The 18,398-nt window shown below is 38.5% G+C and overlaps 1 protein-coding gene and 1 long non-coding RNA gene across 14 annotated transcripts in view; one reads left to right on the forward strand and one right to left on the reverse strand.

The window, feature by feature from the left end:
* The window catches only part of LOC125779135 (jerky protein homolog-like), a 97,079-nt gene that overhangs the window by 10,385 nt on the left and 68,296 nt on the right, over positions 1-18,398 (forward strand). For 9 of the 13 annotated variants that reach the window (XM_049459755.1, XM_049459756.1, XM_049459757.1 and 6 more), the window contains 2 exons: positions 49-525; positions 582-1,246. The exons of the other annotated variants lie outside the window; for them this stretch is intronic. In XM_049459755.1, coding sequence (XP_049315712.1) covers positions 49-525; positions 582-881 — 777 coding nt within the window. In that variant the 3' untranslated portion in view covers positions 882-1,246. Of the gene's footprint in view, positions 1-48; positions 526-581; positions 1,247-18,398 lie in introns of those variants that run through there. 13 annotated transcript variants of the gene reach the window in all.
* LOC125779211 (uncharacterized) lies at positions 11,094-13,203 on the reverse strand. The gene is made up of 3 exons (XR_007423180.1): positions 13,064-13,203; positions 12,921-12,994; positions 11,094-11,233 (listed from the first exon to the last, which is right to left on the reverse strand). It is a non-coding gene; the product is annotated as an uncharacterized LOC125779211 (long non-coding RNA).

The following is an 18,398-nucleotide window of genomic DNA, read 5'->3' on the forward strand; positions in this document are numbered from 1 at the left end:
AGTTTTAGTGATTTCAAACTTTTACATGTGTATTTCTTATTATTGTAGGTCAGAAAGTTTTTAAAAGATCAAGGATTGCCCAATAAAGCGCTGCTGTTGATAGACAATGCTCCATCTCATCCTTCCGAAAATGAATTGAGATCAGATGACGAGTTAATAACTGCAATGTTTATGCCACCTAATGTCACTCCACTCATACAGCCAATGGATCAAAATGCCATACGACTTACAAAACTTTTCTACAGAAACAGTCTTTTGGCATCAATTGTAGCCACAGGGACTGATGTTATTGAAGCTCTAAAGAAATTGACGTTAAGAGACGCTATTGGCTATTTAGAATTAGCTTGGCAACGTCTTGAAAACGAAACAATAGCAAAATGCTGGACGAACATTTTAAGCTCTATAGAAGATGAAAAAGACTGTGATGAAGATATTCCATTAGCTACTTTGAGGGAAAGGATGTGTTTGCCAATTAACTGCCACCAAGAACGCGCAATAAAACTGCTTCATTTAATTAAACCAGAGGTTTGAACCTTTTCTTCCATTCAATAACTCATTTGATTTAAATTGTGTATTTGCAGGTTAGTTTTTCAATTGCTGATATCAATGAATGGACTGAAGATTTTCCTAACTCAACCGAAACGAACGAGCTTTTAACTAGTGATGAAAGTGAAAGCGAGGATAGTAATCTGGAAAGACCACATTCAAAAATAGAGCCTAGTGAAGCAATAAACATTTTTAATAAAGCTTTGGAATGGGCGGAAGATGAAAATATAAGTCCAACAGATATCAGCGTACTTAAACGTCTCCGCGAAAAAGCCGTGTTCAGCAATTTGCAAAAAAAGAAAATCCAAAAAAAGATAACCCATTTTTTCCAATAATTTCAATAGGTATTTTTTTTCTTAACAAAGCCTAAACATATAAATTACATGTTTTTACAATCTGAAATAAAATAAAAATAAATGAATTTGAGTTAAAACACATGTTTAACTTATTTGAAAAATTTTAAAAATTATACCTTCGAAAACGTGAACAACCTCGCAAACGTAAACACGCTCGGTTTTTAATAGTTCACGTTACCGCGAGTCTACTGTATATACAATATGTGGCAGTGGCATGTTCTCTGAATATACATCATTATTTACTATATGGTACAGTGTTTAGGATTACACTAAACACTCAAAATAAAACCATTCGAAATGACGTACTATGTATTTCTACTACAATAAAACCACGATTTGAATTATGAACTATTTATTTTAATTATTTATCAAGTACCATCCAATTACTTTCACAAATATTACATACGAAACAATGGTCTGATCAAACAACAGAAGAATGGGATGCATCATCTGATAATGGTGATTCCTTATATTCTTGTGTATACGTACTGCACAATGGTCTGACCCAAATAATTGTAGAAATGCCGAAGTTAAAATGCGTCACATGATAATGATCATACCAGATAAGGCGGTGACGCCAAATTGCAAATTTACGTACTATGCACTGGATGTTGACAGTGTTATTTAACAAAAAGTTCTTCAGGTGTACGTTTGACACTGTAACTATTTTACCAATCCGTCATTGCCGGGGTGAAGTTCAGTATTGCGCCCTAAGTGCCAATATGTGGAGGTAGTGTCTCGTTTTGAATCGGTACTAATCGCCTTGCTTTCTAACTTGCGACGTTCCAGTTTACAGATCCACCGTTTCCAAAAATGCTCGAACATTTTCTGTAATTGTTGAAAAAATAAATACATACGTGTTTCTGGTATATCATCAATAGGTGGCTATGTCTCGAATTGAGTGGTCGAACAATAAGGAAGTCACCAGGTGCGTTGGAAGCGTTAGCCCGATAAAAGAGAAATATTTGCACCGCTCTCCGAAAAATGCAGAGGTTAGCTTGGGCTAAGACAAAAATGTAAGCCGAACTTATTATGCATCGCGACGGCAGTTCTAGTCCGAGATCCGAAGGTTGCGAACCGGTTGGAGGAGGCGATTGCGGGCAAAAAGCAGCTGTTGGCTGACCCAACTTTTGATGACGTGAGCTGGCTGAACGGAGTCAGGGAATGAAGTGCGGGTTTTTCAAAAGCAAAATCCTGATACACCCCAACGGTGGATTGATGGCTGGTAAAGGTCACCAAGGACATCAGCCAGAACAACATTCTCCATAAAAACAAGTCGACTGAGGACATGCTGTACAGTAGGTTCGGAAGGATGGCGTGGGATGTAGGTAATTTCGCTTCCAAAAGCGCAACCTGGCCGATAAAAAAGTGAACATGATGCAGGTGAGACAGGTCGAAAAGTATCTGGGTGAGATCCTAAAAACCACCTTGAATCTTCAAGACGCTAAAGCGCATGAAGAGAGATACAACCCGATCTCGAGAAGAAGTCTGATAAGCCTGTATAAAATCAAGCTAGCCTCTGTCAAACTCATTTTCAATTTATGGTGGATCGGCTACGTTGTGGCGTTAATTCAAAACCAATGAATTACCCAGGCAAACATGGTATCGGGAATAAAGTAGACGTTTACTACACATACATCAGGACATCAACAAACAAGTTGAGTTATACTGGTAAAAAAAAGTATACATTCATATATTGACTAGATGAATTGACGGTGGTGGCTGTAAAGGATGGCAAGAATGAGAGACTACTTCTTGCATCATGTTGCATGCCCCACGATGATAGAGTGCTGCCAGGGAGCTCCGGAAGTTGGTGACGCCAAAGCGCACCACACAGTATGGACTAGCAGCAGTACCAACAATAAGGGTGGGTCATTACTAACCTTTTTATTGATAAGCAAAGCGCACCACACGGTATGGATTAGCAGCAATGCCAACGACTAGGGTGGGTCATTACTAACCTCTTTATTGATAAACAACCTTCCTATAGCTAAAAGGGGAGATGAGCCAACGTACAAGTATGTTAAAATTTAAAGGTCATTTCAAACGTACTCGTTTCCAGACCATTGGTATGTAGGATTTAGAGTAAAGTTCTCAGCTCTCAATAAAAGGGAAACTTTCCGATATCCTAAGAACACTAACTGGGATTTTTACAAGTAATTATTAACATTGCATATAACTAAATTCAAAGAATGTAATTCAACCCCTGAACTAGAGGATCATCACACTTACGATAAACATATTACAACACATTCAAAGCTTAGTACGAGTACTTAAAACTGGCCAAGATAGCTAAAAAGGACCCCTGCTGGAGGGAATATGAAGATGTGCTAAAGAAGTATTAATGAGATATTTCCAAAGCTAAACCCGAGCCGTGGAAGAGCTTCTGGAGTAAGTTAGAAAGTACAAAAAAGTAGATAGGCTTAGGAAACTACTATACAAGCACTCGACCACTCGTGGAATAATACGTCATTAAATGTGGAAAACAATGTTTGTAAAATACCAGAACATATGAAGGAAGTTTAGCTATGTATCTAACCTTCGGGAAGAGGCAATGGTCATATTCATACCAAAGTCGATCAAAGATGTCCCCTTTTATTCGAAAGAATACAGATCAAAAAGTTTAACCTCATTATTTCAGAGGTCAATCGAAAAGATTCTAGACACTTATATTACGAACACGATTGCATCAGCTAACCTATGGCAAACTCTCATCACGCCTATATGAAGGGTAGATCCAATAGGACTGCACTTCGCTCATTAAGAGTATTTAACAATACGTCTGATGGTAATAACGTTAATAGTCTTGAAGCAACTGGGATAGTTACTGAGATGGCTTATAACGCAGAAAACGACATAAAGAATATTAAGATATACGTCAGTAGTCAAGCAGCAATTAATGCAAAAATCTCACGAAAGTATTGCGTCTGAGAATGTCCTTAGAGGCAGGGAGGCAGTAGATATAGTGGCTGTTGTATACTGGATTCCAAGCCACAAGGATATTCCAGGAAACGAAATATATGAAGAGATTGCCAAAAGTGCCTTCCACTTGACCACCGAACAAGTTCAGTAATTAGGCAAATCGTTAAAAACGATACACAACGAAGTGGAAGTGCTGACAGACGGATCAAGGTGAGATAGAATAGCTTAGGGGCATGCAGAATCGCAAATATCATGTTAGGAAGCGGAAGGAAAACTCCGATTGAAATGATGTTTTGAAAGTATAACTTAACGATTTGAAATTAATACTCGTAGAAAGATAAGGGAAAGTTTCGTAATTTGCTACAGATTAAACGTTTTTATGTCGCAGTGCCATAGGAACCAGCATGCCATAGCAGTAAGGTAGGAGATGGACGCAAGTAGATAATGGTTGATGTGAAGCTATATGTGATATGACGAGGAGTAATAGAGCAGGTACAGAACAGAGAGGACTTAGATATGACTCAAACTCAGAAAGAAAGATATGGGGCAGCACAGATAGGGGTAAGGGCCTTTAGTTAAAAAAATTACAAAAAAATTGCCAGAGGCAATTTTAAGTAGCTAAACTATCCCAAGAAAAATTACAACCTTCCAAGGTCTTACAAAAAGAAGAGGTAAAAGAAACTCTACAGCAGAAACGTCTCGGCTTAAAAACATGTTAGCTCAGTCGGTGCGTAACATTGGGTACTTTTAGAAGCTAAGCCATAGCTGAACGGTATTCAGTTGAGAGTCCTTAGGAGCTTTCTAGGGAGCTCTGAAAATCATACGGTTGAGTATACACAAGGCCATGGAATAGTATATTCTCGACTCAATTACATTAACCCCAGAAATATATAATATAATGGTTAGTAACCATTCTATAAGGAGAGCTGCAATTAAACCATATTTCCTCGTTATAGAGGAAAGTCAAGGTAATGCAAACTGTTCACAAAATGAATAAGGCGAAATTTCATTCTCCTCATGAAATATTTATTCAACTATTTTCTTTTTTACCCCCATCAAATCAGTCCTCATCCGTTATAATAATGAGCACTCCCAGCGATTTTTTGTTAACGCCAGGGTGGGCAAAGAAGGTATCTTTAGCACTATGGTCGGTAAATTCAATCTCCACGACGAAACATCCTCAAATGGTTCGAGGCTGATCGATTTCGCCGGGGCCCGAAATATGGTTATCTGTAGCACTAGGTTCCAGTATAAGGAAGTACATCGAGCTACCTGGCTGTCTCCGGATCGAAAAACCACCAACCAGATCGATCATGTTGTGATAGACGGAAAACACGTCTCCAGTGTTTTCGATGTGCGTGCGCTTCGAGGTCCTAACATCGGCTCGGACCACTATCTCGTTGCAGCCAATATTCGCACCCGCCTCTGTGCAGCAAAAAACGAACTTCAACAAACTCAAGGAAGTTTCTATGTCGAGAAGCTATAATCACAGCAGACAGCCGAACAACGACTTGCACTCCTGCTCTCTGACAGCACTCGTCAACAACTCGGTATAAGGGAAATGGGATACGGCGTTTCAAGGCGGCGAAGATGCATCAACTTCTTTGTAAAATATGTTGGACGAAAGCATTTAAGTGTGCTCTGCCTATCCACAAAAAGGGTGACCCCACAATCTGCTCCAACTACCGTGGGATAAACCTCCTCAACATCGCATATAAGGTTCTATCGAGCGTGTTGTGTGAAAGATTAAAGCCTTCCGTCTACAAACTGATTGGAACTTATCAGTGTGGCTATAGACCTGGCAAATCAACAAACGACTAGATATTCACCATGCGCCAAATTTTGGAAAAGACCCATGAAAGGAGAATCGACACACACCAATGATATTCATATCATCGGCTTCAACATCCGCGCCGATAGTTCTGCTTTCTCCAGACTGGACAAGGAAGCAACGCAAATGAGTCTAACAGTGGACGAGACAAGGCGAAACATTTGATGACAGCAAACGAATAGTCGTCGCACTCGCGACTTGGCTCTCACGTCCCTGTTGACAGCCATAACTTTGAAGTCGTAGATAATTTCGTCTATCTTGGAACCAGCGTAAACACCACCAACATTGTCAGCCTTGTATTCCAACGCAGGATAACTATTGCCAACAGGTGCTACTTCGGATTGAGTAGGAAAATGAGAAGTAAAGTCTTCTCCCGGCGGACAAAAACCAAACTCTATAAGTCACTCATTATTCCCGTCCTGCTCTATCTTGCAGAGGCTTGGACGATGACAACAACTGATGAGTCGACGTTTTCGAGTTTTCGAGAGAAAAGTTCTGCGAAAGATTTATGGTCCTTTGCACGTTGGCCACGGCGAATATCGCATTTGATGAGCTGTATGAGATATACGACGACAGTGACATAGTTCAGCAAGTTAAAAGACAGCGGCTACGCTGGTTAGGTCATGTTGTCCAAATAGACGAAAACACTCCATCGCTGAAGGTACCCTCCGCCAATCCATTGGAAGGACTAAGTGGAGAAGGACCTGGCTTCGGTTGGAATACGTACATGTAGCGAAAAGAAGAAACGACTGGCGCGCTGTTGTTAACTTGGCTATAATTGCGTAAGCTGTGTCTACGCCAGTAAAGAAGAAGTAAGTATGGGTAGTTTTGTGTGTTTTAAACTACTAGCGTATGAAGTAGACTTAATCTAGAATCGAATCGTGTAGTAAAATTTATTTTATTTACTTATCTAAAAATAAATCTAAATAAAAATATATTTAATTTAAAAAATTTATTTCATCTGAAAAAAGATTAATTAAAGAAAAGAATTATTAATACCTGAAAATGAAAGAGTGAAAAAAGATTACAAAAGACAAATATCTGAAAAAAGATTGAAACAAAATAAAGGTTATTAATACCTGAAAATAAATAATAATTACATTGAATTTGTAATATCTAAAAGAAAAAGAAAGGTTAATTGTACAAAATGATAATAATATCTGAAAAGAAAGAATAATTAAATAAAAGTAATAATAACATCTGAAAGAAAAGATAAATATTATTTGATCATTTAAAATATAAAACAAACACTTATTTTCACATATTATATTGGATTGTGCAGGCCGCCTTAAACGCATAAAATATATACATATGTACCAGAGAGCTGCAACGATCACAATTTTTTCAATCATACCCGATCATTGTCAGATTTTTTGTTATGGAAAACTTTGCTTCAACAAAAATGAATGATCGTAAGCGAGCGTGATCAAAGCGAACAATCAGTTTCAATCACTGTTGCTTGTTTCGTAATGATTTTTCTCGATTGAACGCCTTGTGTGAGCAGCAAAGAATGTTCGAGAATGCTGCTTGCATTCCGATCGATCACAATCATACCGTTTGGTCATACCGGGTGGTTCCTGCCAGCAGCGCAGTCGCTGAGCGTTTTTTTTCTTTAGCTGGAAATATTATAACTGAAAAAAGATATAGGCTCGGACCATGTTCAGTTGATAATTTATTGTTTTTAAATTCATTTTTTTTAAGTTTTAGCGATTAAGAAACCAAGTTTATTACCTTCTTTTAATTTTAAGTTTTTGTTGATGTCAATGAAGAAGTGATAAAAATTTGAAATTTGTGTTCCCTAATATTTTAAGCATTACCTTTGTTTATTAATTTTAAGCATTAATTGAATTTTAGTTTTCTTCTTCTTCTTCTTTACTGGCGTAGACATCGCTTACGCGATTATAGCCGAGTCAACAACAGCGCGCCAGTCGTTTCTTCTCTTCGCTACGTGGCGCCAATTGGATATTCCAAGCGACGCCAGGTCCTTCTCCACTTGGTCCTTCCAACGGAGTGGAGGTCTTCCTCTTCCTCTGCTTCCCGCGGCGGGTACTGCGTCGAACACTTTCAGAGCTGGAGTGTTTTCATCCATCCGGACAACATGACCTAGCCAGCGTAGCCGCTGTCTTTTAATTCGCTGAACTATGTCAATGTCGTCGTATATCTCGTACAGCTCATCGTTCCATCGAATGCGATATTCGCCGTGGCCAACGCGCAAAGGACCATAAATCTTTCGCAGAACTTTTCTCTCGAAAACTCGCAACGTCGACTCATCGGTTGTTGTCATCGTCCAAGCCTCTGCACCATATAGCAGGACGGGATATGAGCGTCTTATAGAGTTTGGCTTTTGTTCGTCGAGAGAGGACTTTACTTTTCAATTGCCTACTCAGTCCGAAGTAGCACCTGTTGGCAAGAGTAATCCTGCGTTGGATTTCCAGGCTGACATTGTTGGTGGTGTTAACGCTGGTTCCTAAATAGACGAAATTATCTACAACTTCAAAGTTATGACTGTCAACAGTGACGTGGGGGCCAAGACGCGAGTGCGATGACTGTTTGTTTGATGACAGGAGATATTTCGTCTTGCCCTCGTTCACTGCCAGACCCATTTGCGTTGCTTCCTTGTTCAGTCTGGAGAAAGCAGAACTAACGTCGCGGGTGTTGAGACCGATGATATCAATATCATCGGCATACGCCAGCAGCTGTACACTCTTATAAAAGATTGTACCTGCTCGATTCAGTTCTGCAGCTCGAATTATTTTCTCCAGCGGAAGATTGAAAAAGTCGCACGATAGGGAGTCGCCTTGTCTGAAACCTCGTTTGGTATCGAACGGATCGAAGAGGTCCTTCCCGATCCTGACGGAGCTTTTCGTGTTAGTCAGCGTCAGTTTACACAGCCGTATTAGTTTTGCGGGGGATACCAAATTCAGACATCGCGACATAAAGGCAGCTCCTTTTCGTGCTGTCGAAAGCAGCTTTGAAATCGACGAATAGGTGGTGAGTGTCGATTCTCCTTTCACGGGTCTTTTCCAAGATTTGGCGCATGGTGAATATCTGGTCTCTTGTTGATTTACCAGGTCTGAAGCCACACTGATAAGGTCCAATCAGTTTGTTGACGGTGGGCTTTAATCTTTCACACAATACGCTCGATAGAACCTTATATGCAATGTTGAGGAGGCTAATCCCATGGTAGTTGGCGCAGATTGTGGGGTCTCCTTTTTTATGGATTGGGCATAGCACACATTCCAATCGTTGGGCATGCTTTTGTCCGACCATATTTTACAAAGAAGCTGATGCATGCTCCTTATCAGCTCTTCGCCGCCGTGTTTGAATAGCTCGGCCGGCAAACCGTCGGCTCCTGCCGCTTTGTTGTTCTTCAGGCGGCCAATTGCTATTCGAACTTCTTCATGGCCGGGTAATGGAACGTCTGCTCCATCGTCATCGATTGGGGAATCGGGTTCCCCTTCTCCAGGCGTTGTACGTTCACTGCCATTCAGCAGGCTGGAGAGGAGTTCCCTCCATAATTTAAGTATGCTTTGGGCATCGGTGACTAGATCACCTTTGGGGGTTTTACAAGAGTATGCTCCGGTCTTGAAACCTTCTGTAAGTCGCCGCATCTTTTCTTAGAACTTTTAAGCATTACCCCTGTCAGCTTATCAAGCTGTTTGTACTCACGCATTTCGGCCCCTCAACTCTCGGTATCTATCCCATCCCGCACGTGTTGTGGTCGATCGTAACGTTGCGAGGTAGGCAGCCTGTTTTCTCTCCGCTGCGACACGGCACTCCTCGTCGTACCAGCTGTTCTTTTGCACTTTCCGAAAACCAATGGTTTCGGTTGCAGCTGTACGTAAGGAGTTTGAAATGCCGTCCCACAGTTCCCTTTGTACCGAGTTGTTGACGAGTGCTCTCAGAGAGCAGGAGTGCAAGCCGAGTAGAAAATCTTTCGGCTGTCTGTTGTGATTGCAGCTTCTCGACGTCGAACCTTCCTTGTGTTTGTTGGCGTGCGTTTTTTGCTGCACAGAGGCGGGTGCGAATTTTGGCTGCAACAATATAGTGGTCCGAGTCGATGTTAGGACCTCGGAGCGCACGCACATCTAAAACACTGGAGACGTGTCTTCCGTCTATCACAACATGATCGATCTGGTTGGTGGTTTTTCGATCCGGAGACCGCCAGGTAGCTTGATGTATCTTCTTATGCTGGAATCTAGTACTACAGATAACCATATTTCGGCCCCCGGAGAAGTCGATCAGCCTCAACCCATTTGGGGATGTTTCCTCGTGGAGGAGGATGGAGTCATGTGTAGAAGTTCACGCAAGTGAGGAAAGTTCTCTGATCGCCATTCACTTGGGAGTGGCCAGAAACGATTCTTTTACATATGACTCAAACAGCTCACGACTTCCGGTCTTTGACCAAGTATCCTCTGGGTAGCCTAAGAACATCCGTTTGAAGGCGAGCTAAAGTGAGAAGGCGAAACATCCCCTGCATAGGGTTGTGCGCTGGGTTTGGGACCCGCCACGTAAAAAACACCCCAATGAAAAGAAAATTTTAGTTTTAGGCGTTAAAAATGAAGAAATATATGCAGTAATGTTTTGGTTAATGTTATGCATCGCAACTTGTTTCCGTTAAAACACATAAATATGTACATACAAATTATGCATAAACATACATACATATTCGCAGGGCAATTCTCGATCTGATTGGTTCAATCACAATCAATTCAAACGCACAGTTGATAGATGTCTGAGTTTTCGTGCATCGTTGGACTTGATCGTCTTTTTCTGTACAATCATTTCCAATCATCATACCGGAACCAACCAATCAGTTTCAATCAGTAAACAGAGCAATCAAATCAACTGATCGAACTCCTTTGTTTTGAGCACGAAACTCGATCGAACAATTTTGTAGCGAACCGCTGTGCTAAGTTTGACCGTTTTGAGCGTAGCTGATCAAACCGGAACTAGTATATACAAAGTTTTAGGTCAATCAAAAAAGATTTAGAGGTTGCGCAAGGAGCTTGAAATCCTGAAAAATTACGAATTTTTACATTTTCTTAAATTTAGTCTACCCTACTTCATTTGTTATGTGCGAAAGGTAATTTAACTTGTAATAATAAAAAATATAAGATTATTTCTTATGTCTTTAAAATTGTTTTTATCAATATTTTCCCAATTCTCTTGAAACCGGCGAAACAATTAGACGTCTTTACTTGTATTTACGGTAAAATAACACTCGAAAACCCCTCTCAGCAATATTTCATATATGTATATGATGCCGACAAGGAAGATACAAAAGCTTTCGCTCAAGTTTTTTTTCTAACAACGTTGCAGCTCCTTTTATTACGCCCGTGTTAGTCGATGTCGTATCAAAACAACAGGCCACAAAATGATCCTTCAAGTCCCATTCAAATATCAGTTCGTACAGCGTATCAGCTATTTCTGAGTCCGTTGCAGCACATAGTTTTGGAGCCCCTATTAAGTGTTCGCTATTCCTGTCAGTAACAACAACTGGAAGTCGTTCCACCTTTTCTCAACCTGTTATTTCCGGAAGGAGTTTTCCATCCCAATGCAAAGTGCCACAGTGTATCTATTTAAAAAAATGTACCATTCAAAATTTGTTCATTCAAGTGCAATATAGATGTAATGTATATTTTTTTAAATAAAAAATTTCAAGGGATATACATATGTAAGAAAATTTGTTTGAGAGTTTTTTTACCCGAATACCGCGATTCAATGATCTAATCCGTACACGACTTACCTTGAGGTTTTCTTTGTTGTTTTCTGATTTCTTTAACCGATTTAAATGCCTTTGACGCTGCAATGACGTACGGTTTATTATGAGTACATATGTATTATGTCCTAGTGGAGTGTTTCTCAAAGTGGGCGATAACGCCCCCTTGTGGGCGCTGCAGGTGTCAAGGGGGGCGGTAAGAGACCCAGAAAGAAAATGGGGGCGTATATCTCTCCTATTTTATTGAATATAGAAAAAATGAAAATCATGTCCATCGGTGGCTCCATTTCATAACGGGGCATTTCTACAGGATAGAATTTATAGAATACTAACTGTCAAACGTATTGTTATTTGCTATCATAATATAATCATTTGCGCAAAGGTGTAGGGTAGGTAGGTTCGAGCTGATGTAGCGCATGCTTTGAGCTCTTGAAAAATTTATTTTATCACTTGCGAAATGACGTTGGGTAGGTAGCTGATGTAGCGCACGTTTTGAGCTTTTGAACTCCTTAAATCTCCTGGTCGCCCCTTCTTTCGTTGATTTATCAAAAACTTTTTGTCGGTGTCAATTTTAATTAGTTGTAATGCATTAGCATGAGTAATATCGAATAAATCATCTAACATTTCACTAAATTGCTTTACTTCTTGTTTTTGCTTTTCACTAGACCGATTTTTCTTTTTCCAATAGCTTACCATTCTCTATGCATATTTTCCAACTTGTCAATGAAGTGTTTTTCATCTCTAATTGGAATTCTTGCTTTTTTCCCAAAATACGGACACTTCTTTTATAGTCAATCTAGCACTCTTACGAATTGATAATTTCACTATGTTATGATTATGAAAAAAAAACTGATAACACTTGTTTATTTGATGGTAGTTTTGCATCAAGAATTTGAGAGCCAATTAAGTAAATTTTCGACCGAAAATTGTATTCACTCTTTTTTATAATATTTTGCAAATTAAATTGTCTACACGCCACGATTTCTCTGTACTCACTTTTGCGACTACGTTAGCACACTAGCTTTTAGCAATACAGAATATAAATTTTAATGGCATTAGAACCGTTATAACGTATATCACGAGCATGTGACGCTTGAGAATGCACGTGAAACACATTTAATTTACTTTCATATTTGTATTTCTGTAACTCTATCATCAATCGACCGATTTTTAAGATTGTGGTAATTTTAGAAAGGTAATAAAATGCAGATCTTATTACGGTATGGAAAACCAGTACGGGATAGTGTGGCTTTGAAATATGAAAGTCTGAGACATAAAAATGGCAAAAATTCTTAATTTTTCAGGATTTCAAGCTTCTTGCGCAACCTCTAAACCTTTTTTGATAGACCCAAAACTTTGTATACACTAGTTTTTGGGCTATTCGCATATTTCTAGGGGGTGCGATCGAGAATCCAGAAACTTTTTTTTCCTCCATACAACTAAGGGCCACCCTTATGTGCATATGTATGTAATTATTTTTGCGTATTATATTGGACTGTGCAGTCTAATTTCAAAGTACACTCACTTCTTTTCACATACTTACTTAGCAATTTATATTTGTTGCTTCTAATGATATTGCTGCTGCTGCTATTTACAATTCAGTTCCGATTTCCAATGCTATAAAATCAAATGAAGTAATTATTTGCAAATTATTTAAAAAAAAGCTCATAAAAATCATTCACTTACCTTCTTGTTGTACGAGCCTACTTTACGATGGTACGATTACGAATGGCATGCGTCTTTCAATCGTTTTTTATTACCCTTTTTGGGATTTTCTTTTCGCACTCATTCAAATAAATCAAGAAATGAAAGAAACTTTTTTTCATCGCATTTAGGTAAACAAAAAATAACCTGAAAATGTGTAGTTGTATTGAAATCTTTGACAGGGTAGCCGTGGTTGGCAGGAATATTGATAAGATATGTTACATATCAGAGAGCTGCAACGAGTATGATAAAATCAGAACAAACAGTCGTGCCAAAAACACAATCAAATCAATTCACTTCAGCATAGACAACATTGTTAATCAATTCGTGTATATGCCAGCGTCAACTGACCTGATGCAACACGTACAATCTATTCTTCGGCAATCACGTTCGTGTAAACGTATGGCTGGCTTCGGTTGCAATCGTATCATGTCAGTTCATAGCGTTGCGACGATTGTTTTAATTGAAATGAAACTTTAGGTAAACTATAAGTAAATCTTCGAGTAAATCTAAAAGTACAGCAAACCACAACAATTTTCTGCTGGACTGATTTGAATCATGTGTGGCAAAAAATGTATCAGCTTTGAAAATGTGCGCATGTTAAAAATTGTCGATGCGTAAACAATGCAAATTCCATCGAGTACGTACATACATATGTATATACATTAGGGTGTGTCATTCTGAGGCAACCTTTTTTTTTGAACTGAAAAACAAGCTCAAAACTTTCGAAAATGTGTAAAAAAAAAGTCACTCAAAAGATGAGCTCTTAGCATTAATATTAAGAGGTGGCAATTTCAAATTTTCTGTTTTCCATATAAATTACATGGAAAAAAAATCATTTTTTTTTGTGGTGGTTATTGTGCGGAGGTTTTAATGTGCACGCGACGGCGTCCAGTAGGGATGGTAAAATCGATTCCGGTTCTACTTGAGAATCGAGTTTTCTCGTAAAATAATCGATTTTTCGAATGTCAAGAACCGATTCTTAATCCACTTCGACTACTGAAAATCGATTTTTAAAAATTGATTATTCAACGAAAAAACTCGACCAAACGACTTAGCTCACTTTTAAGAGGGAAGGCGGGACGGTCTAAAAGAGATCTCGCAAAAAAGTTAATTAAACTTTATCAAGAGGCAGTAGAAGCATTTAAAAAACTGAAAACTGCAATACTATCCGAAGAAGTAATATTACAATACCCCGACTATAATAAAGAATTCCAGTTAACAACGGACGCCTTTAACTTCCCCCTAGGGGCCGTATTGTCTCAGAATGATAAACCAACATCCTTTCTTTCAAGAACCCTTTCCAAAGCGGGGGGAAATTATGCCACGAACGAAAAGATATATAGCCAAAACAACAAATATGGTCTTTAAAAAAAATTCAAGAACTACCTTTATGGTACTCGTAAAGCGAAAGTCAAAATTTATACAGATCTTGAGCCCCTCACACATTCTCATAGTAATTGGAATAGGAACGGTAGAGTCAATAGATGGAAATCTTACTTGGAAGAATACAATCACGAACTAATTTACAAACCAGGCAAAAGGAATGCTATTGCTGATGTTCTATCAAGAATCAATCAAATAAACTCACTAACATCAACCGTATCCACACAACACAGCTCTGAAAACGCAGGCTAGTACTTTTTATCTAGCATTGAGGTACTCATCAAAACCAGATTTTCATTTAAAAGGGAAAATATTGTATACAGATTATGTTTTCAGTATCCCGCATTCTAAAAAAATACCTCAATCCGTCCATGACGAACAAAATCCTCACTGACGCAAAAGTAATGGGACAAATTCAGAAAATGTATCCCCTTCATTTTGAATATATCAAATCTAGATTTACCTCAATTATGGTTAAAGACCTTATTACAGCAGTAACAAGCTATGGAAGCAAAGAACAATTGTCCGAGCAATACTACTTTCCTAAAATGAAGCAAAAGATTATAGCAATATTAAACCAATGTCGAGTCTGTAAGGAAGAGAAATACGACTGACATCCCACTTAACCACAGTCCTCGAATGCCCAGGTCAAATAATACATATAGACATTTACTCAACAGAAAAAACACTTGTCTTGACCGCCATAGACAAATTCTGTAAACTTGCTCAGGGTAGAATCATTAGGTTTAAAGCCATAGAAGACATAAAGAAACCTCTGCACGACATTTTATTCTATTGTGGCGTGCACCACTACGTTGTAATAGACAATGAAAAGTCGTTTAATTCCGCTTCCATAACCTTCATGCTCAATGATCAATCAATGAACATTCAGATTTTCAAAGCTCCACCTTACAAAAGTACTGTCAACGGATAGATTGAACGCTTCCATTCAACCTTATCCGAAATCATGAGTTGTCTAAGACCAAAGAAAGAACATAAATCATACGAAGAACTCTTGACCAGGGCCATTTACGAATATAATTACTCTATACATTTAGTAACAGGAACAAGACCATTGAAAGTATTTTTTGGTAGGAACATAACGACTAGGTCAGATCAATTCCAAAGTTCCAGTAGACAGGAAAACATCGACAAACTTAAACAGAAACAAATGTCAGACCTAAAGAACCATAACAAGACGCGAAAAGGATTAAAAATTTACTCGACAGGAAAAACGTTTGTAAAACGAAACACAATGTTACGATTGAAACTGACTTCAAGGTACCAAAAAAAATAGTGAAAGAAGACAAAAACACAAGAATACTAACGGAATCAGGAAAAATTGTTCATAAAAGCAATATATGAAATACTTGATTTTTTTCAAAGTATTATTGACATGGAGTTAGACGACAATAAACAGATTCGTTGAGGTAACAAATTACACTGATGCCCAAACAATCACCATCCACAAAGGAATATGAAAAATAAGGACAATAACCATCTGAATAGTTCATGCCATGAACTTTGAACGTCTATTATCGTCACTCTTGACAAATTACTTTACCATATTGACAATGAATTAAAAACTAACGGTTAATATCCTACTCTTCATCATAAAATAATTTAAGCATTTACCTCATTTGATATGATAACGTAATCTTTTAACCAGAGAACGTTTAATATAGAGAAGGTTCACGGCGCGAATAACGTAAAAATATTTTTGGCTAACTCGGCAGAGATGGAAGAGTTTCACCACTGCCAGCTCGGCAGGAGAAATTTTAACATTTTCGCTTGAACAGAGCTGAGCGTGAAATAAAAATTATGCTCAAAACTATATATTGCTCTAACAGACGTATGTTCGCTCTTTTGCTTATATTCTTATGCGTATATATGCAAACATGTGTATTCGTATGAATTATTTTTGTGCATATTAATGAATACAGGTGCAATTGAATATATTTGAATTAAATTACTTTTTCAAAGTAATATTCGTAGTAAATGTGAAAATAAAGACTACTTTTTCAATTATTTCTTGGATTTGATATATTTGTACTTGTGTGTACATATACTTCATTATATACATATGTATATGCATACATATTATATACATAACAGACTATCATAATATATTAAAAAAATTTAATATATTACAATAGTGATAAATGTGCATTAATCGTACATTTTATTATTCAAAACTTATATTCACATGTATATTATCACTTATCAATAATAACATGTGCGCGCTGCTGATATGTACTTATGTACATACATACATAAATATGTGCGTATGACATTGGCACACAAATAACGCATACACAACATACATACTTATATGAGTTCACTTGTAGATATGTCACCCGCAAAAACTACAAACATTGCTTTACAAAAACAACAATCGTTTGAAATTGCTTCAGCAGCGTCACAAGTCAATATGGCAGCCAAATAGTCGCACGCATCTTTCGCATCTCCGTTGTCAAGATCAACTAATGGCGGAAACTGGCGTTTTGTCAAAGAGTCAAGTGCTGAACACATTGATTGCGACAGACTGTTCTGTCAAATATTAAAATGCACACGTTCTTATGGACACAGTTATGTAGTTGTGCAGCTGCCTCAATAACTGTGTCCCTAAGAACGTGTGTATTCTAATATTTGACAGATGTCGTTTGCAGTCTTTCGCGCTCATTGTGTTCAGCACTTGTGTGATGATAGAAAATCCAAGCTGTGCCGAAAAAAATAAACGAATGTCCGCCTATTGACCGCTTCCCTTGCCGCTGTAACAGCTTCGCCCACAAACTAGCGTAAATATGTATGAGCTTGCATACATATCGACGCAGATTTTTGCGAGTCACGGAAAAATATTTTAGATAAATATTATAAATCGACAACTCCTATGTTGCCGCTTTTCTCACTTCTCTCTGTGAAGAAGCATCAGAAAGTTGTGCAATTTATGATTTTTAGCTTTTGCCATCGTCGCGAAAAGACGCTTGTTGGCAAAGGCATGCTCGGGGAGATGTTACGGCGTCTGTTTTTAAGAATGAAGCGAGGTCGTTTGTGGAATATGCGCCTGCGTTTATGAATGAAATCGTTTTTGTTGTAAAATTTACAACATTTGTTCTTCGCCAATTCGGCTGCCATATTGACTTGTGATGCTTCTGCTATTTAGACAATTATTGTTTTTGTAGAACAATGCTTCAATTTTTTGTGGTGACATATTCACATGTGTACGCATATGTATGTTTGTATGCCTGTGCATTACTCAGCGAACCATACAAAACCGGGCGGAGTGTAAATTGGTTAAGTGACTCAAAAAATAAGGCTGCTGTATGGAAATGTAACCCTTGCTTCCCTCAACTGGAGTCTACATGCTCTTTCAACGGCTTTGTTCGAGCTAAAGTTAGCGACATACATATTTATAGTTGCTATTTACCCCCCAGCATCAATGATGAAGAATTTAAGAATATTAACGACTGCATTGTAACCGATGCCCGAGGTAGAACTAAATTGGTTACAGCTGGCGATTTTAATGCTTGGGCTATTGAATGGGGATGCAAAAGAACTAACAGTAGGGGCAAAGCCTTACTAGAAGCTTTTGCTTCCCTGGATCTTGAGCTACTCAACACAAGTAACCAATGCACGTTCAACAAAGGCGGCCGACAATCAGTGATAGACCTTACTTTCGTAAACTTAAGCCTAGTTCGTAGAGCGCAATGGCAAATTAGCGATCAGTACACTTTCAGCGATCACTATGCCATTACATTTGAGATAAATGCTCCACAGACACGGCTCCACTTACGGACCCTAACAAGAAGTTCATGGCGACCCAAAACATTCGACCCAGACCTCTTCGAAGAAGCCTTTGAACCCGCTACTCTACCTGATAACTTGCGCTCGGTTAACCAGGCGACTTCATTGATTATGAGCCGCATTAAGA

This window comes from Bactrocera dorsalis, chromosome 6, assembly GCF_023373825.1.
Source record: "Bactrocera dorsalis isolate Fly_Bdor chromosome 6, ASM2337382v1, whole genome shotgun sequence".
Lineage (NCBI taxonomy): Eukaryota > Metazoa > Arthropoda > Insecta > Diptera > Tephritidae > Bactrocera > Bactrocera dorsalis.